The sequence below is a fragment of the Hippopotamus amphibius genome, chromosome 10 (assembly GCF_030028045.1).
Source record: "Hippopotamus amphibius kiboko isolate mHipAmp2 chromosome 10, mHipAmp2.hap2, whole genome shotgun sequence".
Classification (NCBI taxonomy): Eukaryota; Metazoa; Chordata; class Mammalia; order Artiodactyla; family Hippopotamidae; genus Hippopotamus; species Hippopotamus amphibius.
In genome coordinates this window covers 90,150,976-90,174,651 of record NC_080195.1, presented here as the reverse complement: position 1 = coordinate 90,174,651, position 23,676 = coordinate 90,150,976, and the positions used below count along the sequence as shown (strand labels likewise).

General features: G+C 31.1%; 1 protein-coding gene across 12 annotated transcripts in view; it reads right to left on the bottom strand.

Annotated features, from left to right (window-relative positions):
* The window catches only part of USP25 (ubiquitin specific peptidase 25), a 143,113-nt gene that overhangs the window by 15,075 nt on the left and 104,362 nt on the right, over nucleotides 1–23,676 (bottom strand). For 5 of the 12 annotated variants that reach the window (XM_057696283.1, XM_057696285.1, XM_057696293.1 and 2 more), the window contains 6 exons: nucleotides 20,044–20,157; nucleotides 17,793–17,888; nucleotides 15,129–15,164; nucleotides 6,540–6,718; nucleotides 4,654–4,732; nucleotides 1,266–1,345 (listed from right to left, as the gene is read on the bottom strand). In XM_057696283.1, coding sequence (XP_057552266.1) covers nucleotides 1,266–1,345; nucleotides 4,654–4,732; nucleotides 6,540–6,718; nucleotides 15,129–15,164; nucleotides 17,793–17,888; nucleotides 20,044–20,157 — 584 coding nt within the window. The remainder of the gene's footprint in view (nucleotides 1–1,265; nucleotides 1,346–4,653; nucleotides 4,733–6,539; nucleotides 6,719–15,128; nucleotides 15,165–17,792; nucleotides 17,889–20,043; nucleotides 20,158–23,676) is intronic. The other 7 variants (XM_057696284.1, XM_057696288.1, XM_057696289.1 and 4 more) reach the window with 4 other exon arrangements.

The following is a 23,676-nucleotide window of genomic DNA, read 5'->3' as shown; positions in this document are numbered from 1 at the left end:
TTTATAAACTAGAGCTACTGATCAAAATAACTTTCTACTTCAGTGACCAAAGTGAATTTTCTTAAAAGTACACAATCACTAGGACTTTAATAATTTGTATCCAAGTAATAACATTACTTTTTACTTTTGTGTGATCACTTTTAAGATTTTAATAAGTGTAAAAATGATGGCATTATGCATTCTCCAACAAACAAAGCAGCACTGTGCAACAGAACTTCCTGCAGTAATGGAAGTGGTGTATCTGAGCTGGCCAAAACAGTAGCCACTAGACACGTGTGACTACTTAACATTAGAAATGTGGCTAGTACGAATGAGAAACTGAATTTTTAGTTTTAAAAATTTTACTTAATTTAAATTGTCACATGTGGCTGGTGGCCACCATGCTCTAGAAGTAACAGTCCATGCTGGCATTAAAAAAAAATAGCATTATTACCTCCAGTGGAGGTTTCTTATACTTTACACAATAAAAAAGGAAAAAAAAGAAAGATGTCAATATCCCTTTTACTTGGTGGCAATATTACAGTGTATTTTAAATATAGCACTTAAAGAATCCCTAGTCAAGTAAATTAATGTTAAGGGATATGAATTAAGAAATACGTGGATGATAAGAAAATGCACATTAATGAATAATCTATAATGGTCAATAAATCAATCTATATCCTTTCTTCTCAATAACAATAATTACAATTAAATAAGCAGAAATTACTTTAAAACCATCTGTAATTTGTATGAGAAGTAATCTAAAATATTTACAGTCGCAATATTTAGAGGACAAGTGATCAGTCTTCTACACTATATTTTTTATAGTACCTGGACGTTAAGAGAAAGAGGAAGATTAAAAACACTCTCTCTAATTTGAAGTCAAGTTTAAGCTCAGGAAACAGGAAAAAGGATAGCGACCGGAAGACAGCTGTTGGAGAACACAAAGAATTCCACTTGCTGGGCTACCAGCTTCCTTGGTCCCCAGCAAACTTCTACGCTTCAGTCTAATCCTATTCCATTTTAAGCTTCAACTGTAGTGTTTGAGAGCTGATAAAAACAATGCCCATAATGCCAACTTTACAGATTTCGTTTAAAATGGAAAATATATATTTATGTGGGGTATATGGGAACTTTATGTATTAACTTTGCAATTTCTCTGAAAATCTAAGACTTCTAAAATAAAAAAGTTTATTGAAAATAAACATGAATAAAATCTTTTCTACAGATCTGAATAGAATATAAAAATTAAGCTCTCCTTTTTATTTATGTCCAATTTGCCTTACCTTTCTCTTTGAAAATTTTCTAGCCCAATTATCAGATACATGGTTGTCTCCCTGAATTTCCTATAATCCTGATGCCACTCCTGTAGGTGAAAGAAAATATTAAAAGTATATAGATGTTAAAACTACAATGAAAACAGCTTATAAATACATATTTCTGATACCTATTTGAATTAATAGAAGCAAAAGAGTTCAAAATTAAAGATAAACTAGACCTAAATCAAGACTTTAATTTCTGACATACAAAACTATTTATCAGTATAATAATAAATGAAAAAAATATTAAGACATTGAGAAATTAAACAATGACCTCACTAGAAGATAACAGAAATACCAAGGCAAGGTAATCAATCAGGTAGGTCACCTCTCAAAAATTTTTCAGTGTAAAAGTTCACTATTACGATATTATTAAAGAATATCGGGGATGCATGTTATCTTTTCAAATTAGTATTTTCATTTTTTCCAGACATATACCCAACAGTGAATTGGTAGATTATATGATAGTCCTATTTTGATTTTTTCTGAGGAACCCCCATACTGTTACACATGGGGAGAGGAAAAGGAGGAGGAGCACGTTAGGGGTACAGGATTATAAAATATAAACTGCTATGTATACAACGGATAAGCAACAAGGACATATTGTATAGCACAAGGAATTACAGCTATTATCTTATAATAACTTTTAATGGAGTATAACCTGTAAACATACTGAACCACTATGCTGTACACCTGAAACTATATAACTTAAAGCAACTACACTTAAATTAAAAAAAATTATTATAGATCTACATCACATTGAATGTAGAAGGTAAGTGAAGATAACTACTCTAATAGGAAGCAAAGCCTGAACACTGTTACTTGAAGCAGAGTTTTAAGGAACTGAAAGAAAAAGAAAAGTGTTACATCATAATAAATTTATTTAACCTTTTAATTTTGCCAAATTTCTGTTAAATTTTAAATGTGGTTGCTGAACAGTCTTTTCATCTGAGATGTGAAAACCCACAATTACTGGGCAGGTAATACTGACTAAACAATTCAGAACTCACAACTTATAACTCTAGAAAATGATAAAAAAAAATCAAGATCTTTTTCTTAACTTAATAAAAATTGATTCAAGGAAAATCATAACTAAAATTCAATATAGGACTAACCTAAAAGAGAAAGTGATGATAATAGTGTGAAAGATTTTATATACACATTATTAAGTAAATGAAAGTAAGAAACATATAGGCCAGTTACTGGCCAACTATGAGTACATTCTCTTTGAATATAAATCATTTTAATTTTAAAAGGCATAGTTTTTACACTATTAGTAGACCTTAACAAATAAATGTAAAATTTGTCTTGCAAGCATAAAGTCAGCTTTTCTAGGGGAAGTATTCAAATTCCCACTCTATTATCATTAGAATCGCCTTAAAGTTGTCAGTAGGTAAACTTTTTCTTTAAAGAAAGGGTTAGACAATAAATGTTTTTGGCTTTGTAGGCCATGCAGTTTCTGCCTTAGTTACTTAATTCTGCAGCTCCAGTGTGAAAGCACTTATAATGCAATATCTAAACAAATGGCTTGTATTCCAATAAAAGTTTATTTTTAAAAGCAGGTGGTGAGCTGCATGTGGTCTGTAGGCCAAAGTTTGCTGACGAGTAACTTAGAGCAAGACAAAGATATGTGGCATAAACAGAATTCAAAAATATGTCATGTAAACACCTATAAGATTTAATGGCTCTGCAGTTAGAAAAAATATGAGACTTTTCAGAATAAAAATATGCTGAATCCAATGTGATGAAACAAACTTGTGGAGGGACTGCAGAATCAAATCACTATTAAAAATCAAGTCCCATGTAACTCTAATCTTGGGGACAAGGGTAGAGTTAGCAACCAATTTACTTGCCATCTCTGGCATGTACTGTGTACCCATTTATTTGTGACTATGTTCCTAGATTTTCTACTCTGCTTTATTGTTCAAAATTTACTTATTTTTATGCTAATATTATTATAAAGCATAAAGGTTAAGATAGTTTGTACTGATTTCAAATGAAAAAAAAAAAAAAGCCTCTACCTTATTCTTCTTCAAGAATGTCAGAGACAGAGTGAGATCTCTGCATTTCCATAATATTTTAGAATCAGCTTATTAAGCTCCATAAAACAACTTGCTAGAAGTTTGATAGAAACTGCACAGCATCAATAAATCATTTTGGGGAAAACTGACATCTTTACAATACCAAGTTTTGCAAACATGATACATATATCCATTTATTTAGGTCTTCCTTATAATGTCTCCAAAAGTCATGCACAGTTTTCGTTAAATTTGCTTCTAGGTACTCTATAGTTTTGGATACTACTGAAAATGGTGTCATTCTTAAAAATTTCTATTTGATTGTTACTGGTATAAAGGAATAAAACTGATATTTGACATAGATGTGTACATTACAGAGCTCTCTTATTATCTTTATTTCCAATAAATTTATGTGTAGATTTTGTATTTTCTAGGTATAAAATCTACAAATACTAACTTTGTTTCTTCTTTTGCAATCTCTTACTTTTTGCTTTAGGTTTGTTGCCTTCCTGTCCTTTTTGAACTTCCAGTACAATGCTGAATAGAAGTGGTGATGGCATACATTCCTGTCTTTTTCTCAATCAAAAAAAAAGGAAAGCTTTCAATATTCAGATTTCTATGATATTTGTGGTAGTTTTGTTAGTTTTGTTTTTCAAGACACTCTTTAGCAAATTAAAGTAGTTACCTTGTCTTCCAGGTTAGCTAAGAATTTTGATAAAAATTGAGTGTTTTCTGTATCCTTCCTTTTATCTATTAATGTGGTGAATTATACTAATTGTTTAAGGGAGTATAAAGTAATTAAGTTTGTAAATGAGACCAATCATTAATCAAAGGCACTCATAAAAGCAAGTTAAAACTTACCAGATTTCTAAATTTTTGAAAAGACAATGTATAAACTTAAAAGTTTTAAAAAATACAGCGTGTTTGAATTGGTAACTTAAAAAAAATATTAATTTTAAGGCCAAAGTTAACACAGAGAATTTTGTGCACAAAAATTACTGCAAGCACCATACAAGTGCTCATGTGCATGCTCTCTTCCACACAACACTGTTCAATGATGACTAATATACATGCATACAATGATTAAAACAAATTTCTAACTTTCCCACAAAATATTTGATGAAGCAAAGAAAAAATACAGCATGGCTTCAGTGTAGTACAGCATTTAAGAACATAGATACTGTTAACAAAGTTGTGATGTGAAACCATGAGAACTTTAGGCGGTCACTTCACCCCTCTATGCCAAATTTTCTCACGTGTGTAGCAATGCTGAAATAAAAATTACTGAACTAAAGAATTCTTCAATCTACAGTTCAACCTCTCAAAAAGCACATTACCTCATACTCCTCCAAGTTTACTTCTTCAGGTTTTATCATTTCAATTTTGGCCTGAGCAACTTTCATTATGTTGTGACACCTTCAAATAAAAGAAATGTATTTCTAAATCAAAAGCAAAATCCATAAAAACTGAAAAACGTGTGTTACACAAAACTAAACTACCCAACAACACATGTGAAAATGAAATCCATTATCACTGAGCAATATTTTTTTGAGGAAATAACATGTAAATAACTTAAGTGAAAAATGTATTTTTTTGGACAATACTGGATAGTTATAAAGTATATAAAGAAGACGGAAGCAATAATTCTAATTCAAATTTACCATATTTATTGATACATATGGCTTTTAAATTATATTCTATTAATAAAGATGGATGTGTAAAAAAAATTACAAATTTATAATGTATTATTAAGCAAGCTCCAGAGACATGAAATCTTATTTTCCCCCAAATGGTATTATTATTCATAAATAGTAAAAAGGAATCCAAAATGTGCCTATCATTTCAGGTAGGAATGGAAACATTTCAACAGATTTCATGGTAAGAACCACTGCTAAAGAAATCTTCCCAAAATATATTTGGTTATCACAAACATTTTATTCTGTATTTCAAGCACAAGAGAAATTAGATTTCTCAAAACAAACTATTTTTAGTCGCCAGGGCAAATAACTGCAAAAGACTGCAAAATCAATGTGAGTACTCCATAGATATCTTCCCCAAGTTCGATAGCATACATTCATTGGAACGTAGTACACTGACAGCCCAGATAACGAGGGTTATAACTTCTGAGCTTTTCACAGTTATATGTAACAAAATAAGTGATGCCAACATTATTACTAATAAAAATATTAATAGCCAATACTCACTGAGGATTTACTGTCTACCAGATAACGCTCAAAACCATTTACTTGTATTATTTCACTTAATCCTAAATTTCACAGCAGATACATAGTGAGACAGAAATTTATCCTAGATGCTTTGTTTTCCGTCATACTCTTCTCTACTACACATATTTCTATTTCAGTACTTTTGAGACATTCATGAAAGGATAATCATTTACTTCAGAATTAAATGTGTTTACAATGAATGCCAAGATAATATAAACGTTTCTGTATTCTAAAATAACTTTTCAATACTGTGGATCTTTACCTGAGGTCTAAATTTTTTTTAATAGTGTTCAGTCTATCTAGATTAAATTTTAATTTTTAACATTAGTAAATAGTTTTACAGGAGTTTTTAAGAGAAAACTTTTTTTTTGTAAACAAAAATTCTAATTTTTAATTCCATTCTCTTTATGTCAGAAAATGTTTAATTACTTTATTTGTATATATGACTAATTACTTTTCTCCAATGGTTCTCAAACAAGGGTGATTTTGCTCCCTCAGGGGATATTTAGCAGTATCTGGAGACATTGTGGGATGTCACCAGCGGGGGGTTACTACTGGCATTTAGGTGTAGAGGCCAGGAACATACAAACTAAGGACAGCCCCCTCAAAAACAAAAAATTACTTGGCCCAAAATATCCACTGTGCAGAGGCTGAGAAATTCAAATATTAAGTCCCAAAAGGGCAATAATAATTATATTATACTCTTCTGTGTATCTTTATATTGCATAGCTCAGTACCATAGTTCACAATTAAAATGTACTAAAATGATCTAAACTACTTTTAGTTCAAACTTTTAAAGGCCATGATTATAAATCCCAAATAAATTACAAAGCATTTGTTCAAATTAAGTGAAGTCAAATTTTGTGCTGCATTTATTGAAATATGTCTGTGTATATGTAAAACAGACATTCAAAAATTGCACTGGGAACTATAAAAAAAGACAAGGACAATTTGAGCATATGAATAAGACATTTAACATTTTCAAATTTTCAAATTACCTTTCATCAAAACTCAAATTTCTATCTCCAAATTGTTCTAGCAATGTTTTCTCAATGATTTTCTTTGGAGCCTTATTCTGGATAAAGTAGACTACTACATGATGTAAGCGATAGTCTGTTTCTGGTGGGGTATCTTCTTGGGCCAATTTAACCAACCTTGAATATTCCAACTTAATTGCCTAGAAAATATGACAAAATGCCAATCTTGGTTAATTATAAAAATTACATCATTCAATATTATAACTTAATTATCCTTACATTCAAATATGCTTTTTTCCTTTTAAAATATTACAAACAGGATAGCAGTACATCTAAGAATATTGTCCAATGTTCCCTAGTTTAAATATATCTAAGCTTACCACGTGAGTCATTCTGTAAAACTTATCAGAGCCTGGTCAAAGTCTATTCAGAGGCATCATAAGACTGAGATACTAGGTATATCTCCTAACCTACACTCAATTTGATGTACACATTTAATATCTCAAATTCTAGGGTTGAACTGCAGTTCCCTACAATACTCATACCTGAAAGAAAATGGCTGGCTCTTAAATGCATATTAATATCACCACAATTAACTTTAACTGTAGAGCTAACAAATAAGTGATGAAAAAGCAAGCTTTTTATTTACCATAAATTTTTCATTGTTTCAAAAAATATTTGAATTTTATCAGTGTGATTAATAATGAATACTATCACTATCACTACCTTGACACTTGCACTTATTTTTTCTTTATAAACACCTCAGAATTCACAACTACTATTATAATGGGAAATAATAAATACTAATGCATGTTCCCACACATGAGCAAATGATGTGAAAAATATTTGCTCATATAGAAATATGTGTAACCAAGCGATCCTACTACTGGGCATATACCCAGAGAAAACCATAATTCAAAAAGACACATGCACCCCAATGTTCACTGCAGCACTATTTACAGTAACCAGGTCAAAGAAGTAACCTAAATGTCCATCAACAGATGAATGGATAAAGAAGATGTGGTACATATATACAATGGAATATTACTCAGCCATAAAAAGGAATGAAATTGGGACATTTTTAGAGACATGGATGGACCTAGAAACTGTCATACAGAGTGAAGTAAGTCAGAAGGAGAAAAACAAATATCGTATATTAATGCATATATGTGGAATCTAGAAAAATGGTACAGATCAACCTGTTCACAAGGCAGAAACAGAGACACAGATGCAGAGAACAAACATATGGACACCAAGTGGGGAAAGCGGGGGCAGTTGGGGTGGGATGAATTGGAAGATTGGGATTGCCATATAGATACTTTACTAATAAGAAAAAGATATATCAACCTGTACACATTAAATATAGAAGTTTACTGTATGTCAATTATATCTCAATAAAAGTTTTTTTAAAAAAAGAAATACGTGTAGAGTTATATATCAAATACTGCTATAGGTAAGAAGGCCAATAATTAAAGATAACACTTTAAAAATATTCATTTATATTAGACACATTCTAACTCTAACCATAAAACATTTGGGGCTACGTGCAAAATACATTTTACAAAAAGTCTGTTCTATTGGAAAGGCTTTTTTTTTTTAAAATGCATGCCTTTCCTAAGCAATCCTTGGCCATCCAGTTACTACTACCTATGTGACTGTATTCTATAGAAGTGAGAAAATGTAACTGAAAAACAATAAATGAAATATTCTAGTTATATATTCTTATATTTCATTAAAGGGGGAGCTAATAAGTCCTTTCAATATAGCTTAGCATTATAAACAGAATAAGATAATTAAAGCTAAAATAAATTATTCCAATTTTATTTTGCATACACGTCATTCTAAAGTCTTACTACTGTAGTTAAAAATAGCCATGAAAATTTTGTCACGTAAGACTATTATGGCTCACTTTACTGAACGCTTTGCTTATAAACTCTTTAATCTTTCCAATATGAAATTTAAAATTTTTCCAACTTGAAAAAAAAAAGCACACAGTCATTTAATAACTAAACTACACTGTATTTGAGAATAAGTGTAAAACAAAAACAATCAATAACCCTTCTTATTATGGCCCTTAGACAATGATTGCCATAGGCTATTAGTAGGTTTTTGAATATTTAAATATTTTAGATGTCATGCTTCTGGCTGAAATTAGTATGGCCAAAATAAAATAAATTCATCTCTTAAATAATATTATAGGTTTAGACATAAGGAATTATAACACTAAATGATTATCCATTCGCCCACCTGCCTTCAAAACGCAGGCTGTGATTTTTTTATAAAAAAATAGATTTCTATTAGAGCTAGAATATATATCATCTTTAAGATTATATTTATCTCTCGATTTTGCTCTATTTAAGATTCTCCTAATTTTAATGAGTAAATGCCAAAGTCACAGTTTATAGGTATTTTATTAAACCAGTGGAGGTAAAAAGGCACTTCTAAATTTCTAGGAGCAATTTTTCAACACAAAATACCACATATTATCAGCATAAATTATCAACTATTTTTTTTTTTTGTTTATGAACTTCCTTCTCAAGAAGTTTTCTGACTTTTAAAATATACTGCAACCATATATGTTCCTTCAAATTTTCAATGAGGTGTTCCACAATGGTATATTTAGGAGAGCTCTATACAATCTACCACTAATGTTTAACATGGTCCTACTAATCAGGCTCAGTGTTACTTACTGGGTCTTATTTCCTGTTACTCTTCACCTAAATCGGGCTCCACTTCCCACAAATGCACGTGTCTTTGTTCCTTAAGTTCTCTACATAACACGGTATCCCTGATCATTCCCCATCTAGCCACATGTGACCCATTCAAAGAGACTAAAGTCTCTCCCTTTTGAAATCTTCTTCCAAATGATTTCTACTTAGACTTTTTTCTACTTTTCTAAATCATATGATAAAACATACTCTAAATTTAAAACTTCTTACAGACTATTTTTATGTAAGTACATGTATACATTAGAAAATATCAAATATATAAACATACAGTATACTCTGGAGGCAGAAAGATCTAATGGAAAATCAGCTAGAGTAAAATTCAGAAAGTTAGATATGTCATTTTATTTTTAAAACTAGTTTAAAAACATAGTGTACTAAGAGATGAAGAAAATTTACTTCAAATTCCACAGGATCAAAATCATATAGGTTATATTCTTCGACCACAATGTAATATAAGTAGGAATTACAATAAAGATAACTGCCAAACTAAACACTTAGGAATTTAAAAATACTGTTCTAAATTTTTCTTGGACCAAAGGAATCAAAATTATATTAATATTGGGAAGATGAGATCTCAAAACCTAAAGGATAGAGCCAGACTGGTAGTTAAAGGAAAATTCCAACTTAAGCAATATACAATAACATTTATTTCAAGGAGCTAGAAAAAGAAAATAAACCAAAATAAAGCAGAAGAAATAAAATAATGTGGCAATTAGATAAAGACCACCAAAGGCTTTTTCTTTCCAAAAAAGTTGAATGGAGGACCAAAAAATGGGAGAAAACACCACCAGAAATAAGGAAGGTGATAATACCAAAAATACAGGAAAAAGTTTTAAAATTTATAAAAAGTAATACATATAACTTGATGCCAATAAACTATAACATCTTTATTAAACAGATGATCATCTAGGAAAATATAAGTTACCAAAATTACTTTAAGAGGCAGAAAAACTGAAGAGACCCAGAAAAATAGAGATAACTGAAAAGGTTGCCTAAGGTCTGTACCCAATAAAGGAATTAGGCCCATTTTGTTTTAGAGCTGTACTGTTATGTCAAATCTTCAAAGACCAGATGATTCCTATACCTAAATTGCTCCGAACCTGGAAAAGGGGGAAAAAGCCTCCTCAGTTATTATATAAACTCGTATAATCTGAATATTAAAAATTGACCAATGTTTAAAAAAAAGAAAGTATAGATCAATTTTGTCTATGAATATAGATGCCAAGGCCCACATCTATTTTTGATAAACTACTTTGTGTACATAAATGATATATAGGAACAGATTGTTTACAATGATTTAAAAAAAAAAAAAGATGAGTGCTAAGATCCTAAATTTGCAAGGATTAGAGAGAAATCTGTTCAGCATTGCAAACAGATGCATTAAAAAATATTTAAATTCCAACACCAACCAGTTTAAAACTCTTAACTGTAAATTTAAGAAAGTATTCTTAAATTTATAAGAGAATATCTATAAAAAACCAATACTACAAATCTTATTTAATGATAAAACACTAGAAACATTCACATTAAACTCAGGAACTAAACAGAGGAGTTTTCCACCATTATTTTATTATTTAACTATATTCTGAAAAGGTCAGTCAACATAATAAAACCAGAAATGAAATAATAAGTATAATGGAAATTATCCCAATAATGAGACAATTATTGGGAGAGATTTTACTGAAATAATCAAGAGAATCAACTGAAAAACTATTAGAAAATATAAAGTAATTGGATACTATATAAATAAATAAAAGTAATTAGTTTTCCCACAACCTACCCTACCAATAATTTGGTATTAAAAGTAAGGATAAGTAACTTGATTCACAGAAACAATTTTTATACGTCTAAGATTAGATTAAAAAAGTAGGTATAAGAGTATTATGAAGTAAAATTATAAAACCTTACTTAAGGACATAAGAGAGGACCAAAAAAGTGAAGACTCAAAATACTGAAAAATATAATTATCCACCTCACTGTAACAATATAATACAAGTACAATCAAATTCTGAAGGGTCTGAGGAGACACATGGCAGCCGGTTAAAAATTATCAAAAAAGAAAAAATGAAACTTGCCAAACTTTCCACTTATAAAAAAAAAAATTAAAAGGTGTTTCTCCTACAAATTGTCAAAATATGTTAAAAATAGTCCATAATGTAAATAGGTGTAATGTTCAAAAGAAGCAAAAGATCAATGGAATACAAAGACCCAAAGAGACCCACTTATAAATGGGATTTAATATGTGATAAGGACAGTATTTTAAGTCAGTGTGCAAAGAATGCATTAGTAGAAATGTTATTAGTCATGATATGTTTGGACTATTTGGATATTTTTCTGTTTGGAGAAAATCACATTCTCCTACCTGGGAATCAAACAAAAAAAGTCATGAAAGTAACAGAATTAAAGATTTGCATAATTTTGGAAGTGATCATATAGTCTCAAATTCATTAAGGAAATATTGCCATATTTTATAAGATTAAAAAAATTATGTACGGTTAAGACACCAAAAGCAAATTTAAAGATAAATGACAAACCACAAAATACAATTTGTAAATTACAGGTGAGTCAAATTTCTTAGCAGCCCAAATGCTCATCTAACTTAAAAAAAAAAAAAAAACCCTCAACATAAAAAATGTGCAAAAAATGGATAGGTAGTTAACATAAGAAATATCAACAGCCAAAAAATTCACAGAAAGATGCTCAGCCTCACTAAAGAGCAAAGATACATAAAATAATGGCATTACCCTTTTTATATAATTTTGTCAGCTAACCATCAATGAAAGTACAAACTAGTATAAATATTTGAAGCCAATTTAACAGTATGAAATTTTAATTTATTTTATTAATTAAAATAATTTTTATTTTTAAAATAAAATTTATAAAGTGTTTATAATTTTTATAAACACTTTTTACTTCGCAATTCTACTACGCTATGTTCACATGAGTCTTCAATAATATATCTATAAGAATGTTCACAAAAATACTGGAAATGATCCAAATACCCAGCAACAAAAATGGTAGTGATGAATTTAAGAAAAGTTACAATCTGTGTGTGTTCTTTATGTGGCAGACACTGTCCATAGATTATCTCATTTAATTCTCAAGATAACTTCTCAGAAATAAAAAAGTTGGCTGCGATAATTTCAGTAAATTGCCTAAGATCACACAATTATTAAGTTATAAAGCTAGGATTTAAATCCAAGCATCTGACCATAGAGCCTTTGCTAGTAACAGCTTGTCTGGGAAAGAGCTTCCTAACCTAGGCCTTGAATGAGTTGTAAGGGTTCTGAGATACTAATCCCATCAGCCTTTACAGCAGTCAGATCCATCACTAGATCCATCTGTGTTTGTCAGAACAAGGAAAAAATTGAAATGTCCTGCTCTAAAAAAAAGTTTACATAAAATTTGGTAAGCTCAATGGGAAATAAAATGTACCTATGAAAAATAAATCTACAAATCATGACATGAATAATCATCCACCACATGATGTGAAAAAAAAAATACAGAAAAAGATAGCGCATACTTCTATCTTCATTTGTATTATAACATATGGATGAGTATTGAATATTAGTGTCACTTATCTATCTAGGACCATATACAAGAAATAATCAATGGGAGCCAATTGTGGAGTGAAAATTAAAAAGTGAGAGAAATGTTTACATTCTATGTTTTGATATATATATATATATTTTATTAGTTTAAACATCACTTTCTCTAAGAAGCCCTCTAGATAACAGCTGTTTTTCCACTATATGTTCTCCTTCCACATTAAAGTGCTCCTTTATCATGCTAATTATAACTCTAATTAGTGTTTGCCTCCCCCTAGAAAATAAGCTTCATTAAGGCAGGAGCTCAGTCCATCATTTCCCCAGCTATAGTCACTGGATTTAAGACAGTACCTTGATATAATAAGCAAGTAATAAATACCTTTTGAATATGCCCATCACCAGAATGGAAAAAAAACAGTGTAGTCATACAATGGAATACCATAAGAAAATGAACAAATTTCCACTATATTCAATAATATACATGAAGCTCCAAACATGTTCTTGAGTTAAAGCAGCCAGACACAAAAGGACCTATAGTAAAAGACTTCAGGTATATAAAGTTCAACAAGAAAACTTATTTACGTTGTTAGAAGTTCAGATAACATCTACTCTTGGATGGGAGAGAGTGTAGTTCAGAGAAAGGAGAAATAAAGGTAATTTCTGGAGTACTATAATGTTCTGTTTCTTGGCCTGGCTGGTAGTTACATGAATATGTGTACTCTGTGATAATTCACTAAGCTGTAAACTCACGAACTGTGTACTTTTCAGCATGTTTTACGTTTTAATAGATATTTTTATAACTGCTGAATAAACAAAGGGGTAACAATAATAGGCATTTCCAAAGTAAATAACAAACTAATAACGTTATGTCAACTGGGAACAACTGTTATGAAGTAATGAAATAACAAGTAGGAAAAAAAGTTTCATGATATAGAAGTGTTATTGCTTCACTAAAATCCTGAAGGCACTTTAATAGGTATAGACAAAAAAAAAAAAGTATAAAAAAGAAATTTCAGTGTTTCTGAAAGTAAATGAAAAATGTTATACTAATCCCATGATTATAATTATGATATGACCCTCCCACTCCCAGCTCTGTACATACACATACAAGTAAAGAGTACTTGGAGCGCAGTATTCTTTTTTGTCCTTCCGGCTTTTATTTTTCCTTCATCACAGAAGCCTTGTACTGCCTTTCCTTGGATTTTGTTTTTACATGACAGAAGTTTCTGTCTTTAAGTCACTATGATTTGGGGACTTGCTGTTAACAGTGAAAACAAATCCTAACAAATAGAGTCAACTTCGGAGAAGGACTTAAGTAAGTGTCTTTTCTCATTTATTTTTCCAGATCCGCCTGCCTATTCACTCTTTAATATTCAGTTTACAGGGGCAGACTCCCATGTGGGAGGGCCTGTGGTTGAAACAGTAACTGTGACTGACTGGGTTGGTAATCCTTCCTAACTCAGAAGTTAAACCTTAGCAAATCCACATACCCAGCTAGACATGTTTCATTTCCCATTTTTATCAGTAACAAAGCTAACATTTTCATCACATGGTTTTACTACTAGCAAAAACACATAGCACTTTAAAAACTGTTCTGATCATAACGCATAAGGAAATCCATATTCGGAAGTACTTAAACATGCACAGAGTTGAAAAACTTCACAGCCAAAAAGCTAATATTAAATAAACCCAACAAATATTTTTTTTTCTGGCAATGTGACAGGATAGAAGAAATAAAAACAAACGAAAAAAAAACCCTTTCCCTCAATTTATAATAAACTAAGCATTGAAAAGAAAGAAAATTAAAACTATACTACATCTGATTTAGGGAGCATAGGAAGAAAAAAGCAATCACATGTTAAATTTTGTGCTACGTATATATTTTGTGATTCAGTACTGAACGTCGATAACGATTAGAATCAATTGCCAAGAATATATAGAAAAATTAAACAGGTCAATTGCTGTAAGAGGAACCAAAAAGTCTGTCAAAAGACCTACTACCAAAAAACGGGCCAAGCACATATGGTTTTATGAGTGAGTTCTAATTTACGCTTATGGAACAGTTAATTCCTATGTAAACTACACTAGAGTTTAAGCAAAACAGGAGAGCTCTTAAATTCATTTATTAAATGAATTTAGTGAATGAATTTAATAAGCATGACATCAAACCTGAGGAAGACAGCCTCCCAAAAAACATATAGCAACTTTTTATTAATATAGAATGCAGAAAGCCCAAATAAAATGCTACTAAGTTAAATATAAATAGGGTATTTTAAAATAAAAATTTACTAAGAAAAGTGTTTTAAGAAAATATTGCAGAAAATTTATAATACCTTGGGTTGAAGAAGACTTTTTGTATGGCAATGGAACTTCAGAATCCAGAAAGGAGAAGAAAGTATAAATAGCATACTTTTAAAACTTCTTTATGGAAAAAGGTACCATAAACTAAATCCAAACGGAAATGGCAGACTGGGAAAAAATATAGGACATATGTCCATAGAGAGGGTAATATATAATAAATGAGAGTGCATCTATACCATAGAGTACTTAATGCAAATGGTATAGATAATGTGGTAGACATATTGTCTTAATTTTAAGAATATCCACAACATATTTCTGAGTGATATGTTACAAAATAATATGAATGGTAAAAGTTAAAAAAAAATTTCTATATATGCATACCTTTAAAAACAAAAGGAAAAAAACAGAAAGGTTATACAAATGTTAGAAGTGGTTACAACAGGACAGCAGCAGAGACTGTCGGTATTGGTTTTATTTAAGACATCTCTATATTACTGAATGATTGCATTTTGTACACATTCTTTTTGTTATTTATGACAAATTTTCTCAAATTATATATCATCAGCTAGAACTTTCCAAATGCTAATCATTTACACATACCAAACATATACATTAATTAAAAACAGCTGATAATGTTCACCTACATATTCCTTAATTACAGATAGCTGAAAATATACACAAATATAAACTTCCAAGATTTTCTGCTGCATCAAAATCAAATGTATGAGATATAGAAAATACACAAAGGACAAGATGCAAAGGGCATCCCCAAAGGAGATCTCAAGATATTAGTTATACACCAAGAATAAAGGAAAACCAATGCAAACTGGAGCAGGTCATAAAGCTCCAGAAGAGACTTCCACAAGAAAATAAAACTGATAAAGAACAGAGCAAAAAACTAAGCAAACAAACAAACAAAAAAACAATTAATTTCAAGGAAAATGAAAGCTGAGGGAAAAAAAGTAAAAGTAATAACGTTTGACTTAGTTCAACCCTGAGTAGCACATAAGAAATAATATAAGCTGAGAATTCTGAATTAATCAAATGACAAGATTCTTATACACATATTTCATGTGTGTGTGCTGATGGAGGGATGAAAACCATTTGTGTGGGTGCGTGTATACCGGGGCAGGAGAATAAAGAGGGCTCATCATTCACATCCTACAGCAGGGAATTCAACAGGAAATGTGTAAACTAGGAATCACAAAATCACAAGCATTCCACTTAAAGATACAGAATTTATGCCAAAAGGATTTGATGAAATAACTGAAAACTGTTACCACAGCATGGGGGTAGGGGAGGTATGATGTGACTACTATTGTTTGTAGTATGTATAACTAGTTGGCTCTTCAAAATATATGCAGATATTAATTTAATACAAATGAAGTTTCCAGTTCAACATAAAGATACTCAACTTGACAAAAAATGACAATGGTACTGTATATGACAGATAACTCTTCCATAAGAAACAGATGAAAACTTTAGAGGACACACATTTAGTGCTTTTTAAGAAAAGAAATGTAGACTACCCGGGAATAAGAATAAATTTTTAAATATAAAATTTGCTTTTCTTTTCTTTCTTTCTTTTTTTTTTGATAAGAGCAGTTTTCAGCCTCTCTCAATGGGATTGTAATAGAATGAACAACTCATCTTGGGACCAGTTTGCCAGAACTTCAACAGTTTAGCACCTAAAGTCCTGTATCCCAGGAAACCCTTCAGTCCCAGGCATACCAGGATGGTTGGTCACTCTAATTCCAACCAGTTCAAAAGTGTTTGTTGATATAATACTATTCACAAGGCCTTTGTTTGTACTATATAACTGAAAGAAATACTGAAAATAAGCAGTTTCTTAAAGATCCAGTTGAATGGTGGTAGAGTATAGAAAATTTAGGGAAGATTTTAGATTTTAAATGTCAAGAAAGGGAACACATGGCTTGTTGAAGTAAAGTATATCTCAATAAAGCTTTTTTTTTCTCTAAGAAACACTAAAAGGGGTGTGTGGGGGTGAAAAAAATGAATTGGTTTTGATTAACCTAAAGAAAGTGACAAACCAAACATAGTGTTTTCATCTTTCAAATATATAAGAACAAATAATATTGTAATCAAAACAACAGATCTGGTATTAGAGGGAATAAAGATTCAGTCATGGAATGATGCATCCAGCTTGATGGTCTCATGTCTTGAAATGACTAGGATATTAAAATTAATTATGGGGAAAGCAAGTAAATAAGAAACATAAGGTAATAAACGAATGAATCATTTTAGAAACAACTACATGAAGAAAGCAATTTAGTATGAAATGATAATAAAATTAAAGAAAAATACAGTAATATTGACTAACAGTATTACCAGAGGGAATAATAAACTATTCCCAGAAGCAGTGACTCAGTTCCTATTTTTGCTCATCAATATCCTTTATATGCTTCAAATACAATTACAATTCAAATTTCTGCTAACAAATCAGAGGTGTACTATTAGGATAACGCAGGTAAAATGCTTTGTTTTTGTTGAATTATCTGAATTTAAAAAGATTAATCAGTCTTAGATTCATGCATAAAAGAAACCCCAAGAACACTGTTAGGTGGCCATGGATCAGAAAGGAAGAGAGAAATTATATAGGAAAACAAATTTAACTCAAGGAAATAAAACATTTTAAGAAGTTTATTTAAAAAATAAAGTGAAAATGTTCATTGTACCTTAAAGAACCCTGCTTCAGGGCCACACCTGTCATATACATTCCTGGATTTACCTATCGCCATGATAATACCTTGCATGTTCGGCGTCATCATGATCTGCCACAAGGGATTTAAAGTAAAGAACTTTTGAATGGTTATCATAAAAAAAAAAAAAATCAAAAGCCCAAAATAATTTCTTTACATGCAAGTTAAAAGCTCTTTGCTTTTCACTATTTATAAATCAAACGTTGCATTTTTTTTTGCAGCAAATGTGATCTGATATGCATATAAGTATCTCTCAAAATCTTCCATACAGGGCCACAGCTAGCTGACATCGTGCCTTTGTGCGAAGTGCAAAAAGGCAACCTGTCTGAAGAATTTTTTTAAAAGACACCCCCTTCTTGATAAACAATTTAGAAAAATGTGTTGCTCTCTAAGAGAACTGCAACATTATTTTTATTCAGAAAGATGCCTCTTTTTAAGGCTTGGAAAGCTCAGCATTAGCTCAATTCCAACGCCACTTCTGCCAGTTGGCCAGGCACCCCTGCCTGCGCAACCATAGAATCTAAATATCTAAGCAGCAGCCCTGTATCCATATGACTTATTTTTAAAAGTTACAAGGCACATGCACTGTTAAACTATCACTCCAATGAATTAAAAAAAAACACACGCACACACACAAAACACAAAACTCTGCCAATAGCATAAGCACTTGCACAAAACACAGTGTTAAATGATTAATCACAATTCTACTTTTTTAAATGCCAGAAGGCTCACCCTAAAACAAGCACTAAGGTGCCTGATCAACAAATTTACATTTTTATTAAAAATATACCAGTTTCCATAATCTTCAAGCACCAACATAGTAATAGTTAAACAGAAAAACGTCCTGCTATTAAGTACTAAATATTTAAGTATTTCTTTGTCTTCATAACAGTTTATTATGTACTATGCCATTCTGTATGATGGACTTGAGCATACGTGGATTTTGGTATCTGCTGGGGACAGGGAGGGTACTGGAACCAATTCCCCATGGATACCAAGACATGACTGTATTCTTAAATGCTTATATTTAAACAAAGCTGCAAAATGAAATAACTTAAGACACTATGAAGCAACCTATTAGAGCAAAAAAAGAGATGGCATCCACTACCTCTGATTCACTGAACCTATTACCCACAGTATTTATTTTGGATTACACACTGACAGCTGCAAAATACCTAACATTATCTGCTTCAGAAAATCCCACTGGCCAGTTCCTAACTCACAAACCTGCTTCTTATTCTCTTTATGGTCCATGCTTCTTACAGGGGCACAGTAATAATAATGTCTTTATGACACCTCTGCTTTTGGTGATTAACTCATATAAGAGTTTAATTATAATCTTGAAGTAAGTCTGAAAAAACGTTACTTGGAAGAAACTATTCAATACACATTCAATTCTCATCCATGCCAGTAAAAAGCTAACAAATGACAGAATCCAGGGTCTTTCTCTGTTGTTACTATTCAGAAAGAGCTTTACTGGCCCTCTCTCAAATATGGAAAAGATCAAAACTCAAGAGTGTAAAGAAAAAAGTAGTAAAGGGAAAAAAAAAATCTGATGGGACCAGAACAATAGCAATTTTCGTCTGGATTCCTAAGAACCACATCATGGGAAACAAAAATGCCTCCATACTATTAGAAAACGAAGTAGATGAGAATTAACAGTGGAGTGATCAAAAGAGATAAGATGGAGGTGCCCAGTGTATAAAACACTGGTAGGCATTCGGCAATGTTGATGAATCATTCAATTCAATCCTACAGAGGTTGCAGAAAAAAAAAAAGTTATCTATTCACTAACCTATAGCTAATCTACATCTAATTGGACTGCAGGATCTTCTGGCTGGAAACAGTGGGCAAAGTACTATAATCAATAATTTAAGTAAAATAGAAAAGGAAAATAAAATTTTTTAAGTGGTCAAGCTTTTTGCTATTTAAACAAACCTTATCAAAACCTATCAACCTGAGAGTAAACAATGCCTATGTCTGTACAAAAGAATCAACTCTAGCAACATAAAATTATCCTTTTGAGAAACCCATAAGCTTTCTACTTAAATTTTCATTTGAAATTCAAAGTACTGTTAGCAATTGATAAGGTAATTTCAGACTGTGGGTGGCAAAGCTGTATGTTATGCAGCAATAGACAGTGTGAAGGTGCAGGCATGCCCAAAGTACTTGCATTGAATAGCAAAAAAACAAGTGGAAACAGTGCAGAGGGCTACAATAAAGGTACCTCGTCATCATAACCCCCCTCCTTTGACTCAATCATAAATTTCCCTACATGAGGAATCGCCACCTCTATAACTTGCTGGTTAGAAGGTGGTTGGCTTGTGGTATTTTCAGGTTTCTGCAGAAGAAAATCATTAGTGTGAACATTAGAAAAGAGAACAATGGAAGCACTCAGTTTAAGTGCATAGACTCACGATCCTTTTAAAAATACCTGCATTTGTTTAGCATGAAATGAAACCATCTAAAACTGAACATTAAAGCAAACACATTAATTAGTTAATGATACAAGGTCTCCAGCTTTCACTCTGCATCTCAAATACTAAGTTAAATTTTAATTTTTTTTTCCCACAAAGCATCTTGGATTACAAATTCTTAAAAACAGTTAAAATACTGAAGTTGTATTTCCTACCGCTGTCTTTATAGGTGAAAAGTTTTATTTACTTTTTATTTATTTTTTGTTTTTTACATTTTTTTATTTTACTTTTTTAACTTTTTATTTTATATTGGAGTATTGATGATTAACAATGTTGTGTTAGTTTCAGGTGTACAGCAAAGTGATTCAGTTATACATATAAATGTATCTATTCCTTTTCAAATTCTTTTTACTTTTTAAAATTCTAATAACTCCATAAAGCCTTTCTTGATGTCTCCATCAAAATATGACCTCCCCTGAATCCAGGAGAGTTTGTAAGTTTTCTTTCTTAAGATTTTACCTTTCTATCCTTTCTAATAATCAATTGTATAGCCACTTAATATCCACACTCTACTGTGCTTATTAACTCACTCTGTCACAGCCTATGAGACCTAGTACAATATATTTACATCATGAGCGTCCAGTGAATTCTTCTTTTTGGAAAAGCTGATAGAAAGTGATATCCATTTTCACAACTCAGATTTTTTTCTTCTTTTCTTTGTTAACAAATTCTATGAATTTTACTATAACCCAAACTAATGGACTGGACATCAGTGTGAAATCCAGAAAGTCCACTCAAAGACACTAATATGCTTCAATCTAAACAGTGTTCAGATTTCACAAGGATCTTACTTTACTGAATAGATTTATAACTAGCATATTCACTATTTACCTACAAACAAATTTCAAAAGTACTTAAGGTGCTTGAAAGTAGCTTGCTTAAGTAATTTCAAATTGCACCATAAAAGTTTCCATAAGCAAAGATGAACTTTAGTTTTGACATCAAATAAACAGAAAATTTTAATGAAAAGAATTGATTTTATTGCAGTTTAAAATACAGGTAAAATTTTAGTGATGTGAAGATTTTCTGACTTTTCCAAAGTACATATGCAGAAAAAATTTAACTGAACAATAAAACAAGAATAATGGCCAAGACTGGCATTGCTTCCTTTAAAAGAAATGTTATTTTTAACCATAACATTTTCAGAAAATGTTTACTCATTTTATTTGAGTCCTCAATTTTTCAAGAGGAAATAACCAACCTGCATGGTTGTCATGATCATGGGAGCTAAGATGCAGCTAACTCAAAACCTGATACATTAACTGTTGTTCTAAAAATGATAGGTATTACAAATATTACACTATTATGCTTCTTGAAATTGCTTATATTTGAATAATTCTAACCCAATATTACTAACACATATCCTACAGAGATAAGCTTGGTCTATGACATTTAATTAAGGATTTTTAATCCTTCCAGCATTTGAAAGAAGAGAAATTGTCCTAGGTCTCCATTCACAAGAGTGAAATATAAGCAGGTAAACTAAGAAATTTGTCTGAACTTTTGGCGAAAAATGTCTCACAAGCAAACCAACCCAAAACAATACAGTATTAAGAAGAAAAAATATCAATTTAAGGCAAGTAGCAACTAGAAAATGTGTTCCTTAGAATACTGATCCTTATAAAACAACATGTTTCCTTTGAAGAAGATTTGCACTTAGGAAACATAAATGTTTTATAAACCTTTCCAGTTACCACAGAAGAGTTTCAACAGCATAATACTAATTCATTATTTGGGTGAAAGTTGAAAAAGGAAAGAAACTCTAGGCACATATAATTATTCTGTGGTATTGTTCTTCAAGTTTAGATATCCTAAAGCACCGTAGATATACACCGCAGTAGATACCTATCTATCTATCCTAAAGTAGCATAAAAATTTTTCATATAAAGAATTTTAGGGTTCACTGAAGTAAAGTATATTTATCTATTCCTATTACTGTCAGGTCCTATATGAACACCTTAACAAAGGCTAAACTTGAAAGAGGTTAAAAATAAGTTCCTCAATTAATAAGCTGCAAAAATAATTAGAACACAAAGATTTTTATTAATTGACTGAAATCTATTAGATACATGATTTTTTTAAAAAGTAGTCCCATAAAAGGGTGATTAGAAAGCTATATAACTTCACCCCCTTTGGTTCTCTTAATATGCTCATACCTTTTTAACCTAGTAACTCAACTATGGCAAATCTAGTCTCAAGAAATAACCAGAAATAGGGAAACAGTTTCACTTTTAGCAGCCTATTTACTGGGTTGGCCGAAAAGTTTGTTTGGGTTACGGAAAAACCTGAACAAACTTTTTGGCCAACCCAATATAATAATGTAAAAGTAGAAATAAATATATAAGGGGGGAATGAGTAAGCAAATGAGAATTTAATCACTTAATGGAGTACTATTCAACCATTAAATGTTTTACAAAGAGTTTGTAACATGGGGAAACAGTTATATTTAGTGATTAAAAGAAGAAAAGTTAAGATATAAAATTTTATATGCAGTAGTAACTCAACTACAAAAATAAATCCCAGACCTGTATATAAAAATAAGAATGAAAGAAAATATACCAACTTATTAAGTGATTAATTTTGGGTAGTGGAACTATGCATGATTCTTTCTTAGTCTACTTTTCTGTATTTTTAAATTTTCTAAAATTTTTCATTTAAAATTAGAGACATTCTTCTAAAAAGCAAGCTGTCTAAACATTTGGAGAGTATCTCTCTACGGTTTCTGTGATTCTAAGCTTTCCAGGAAATTCTTCTTATGCTAAGACTGAACTTTATATATTGTATATTTGTGAAATGGTTAGGATTTAAATAACAGAAGGAAATAAAGAGCGACTTAGGGCCTACACTACATGCTAGGCAGTTAAAAAAAAATAATCTTAATTCATCCCATGATCACCTCCATTTTTATAGAAAATTAAGGTTTAGAAAAATTAAGCAACTTATTCAAACTTGTACAGCTAGCAAGAAGTAAAACTAATATTCAAAACCCCAGGACTATTTAATCTCCAAATCTGAAGACTCTTTGCAATTTAGTTTCTAAGGTATACCTTTAAATGAGAACACCCGGTAAGTGGTTACCATGATCCTAAGCAACTCGCCATGAGACCAGGAACCACTGGTCAGACAGTCATGATTAACATAATCTTAGACGTGCTGCAGGATTTATACAGACAATGGGGTCAACTATTGGTGCTACTCCAGAAGATAAGCTGAATGGAAAAATATTTATGCTAGCTATCACATTCTCTCAATGCCATTCTTTTTCAAGTAAAGGTGAAGCAGTAGGATGCTAGCTTATAAGATGATATCCATATGAATAAACTAAGCAATCAAAAGTTAAGTGCTGATTTCTACAAATTTAAATTACACACAATTAGCCAAAC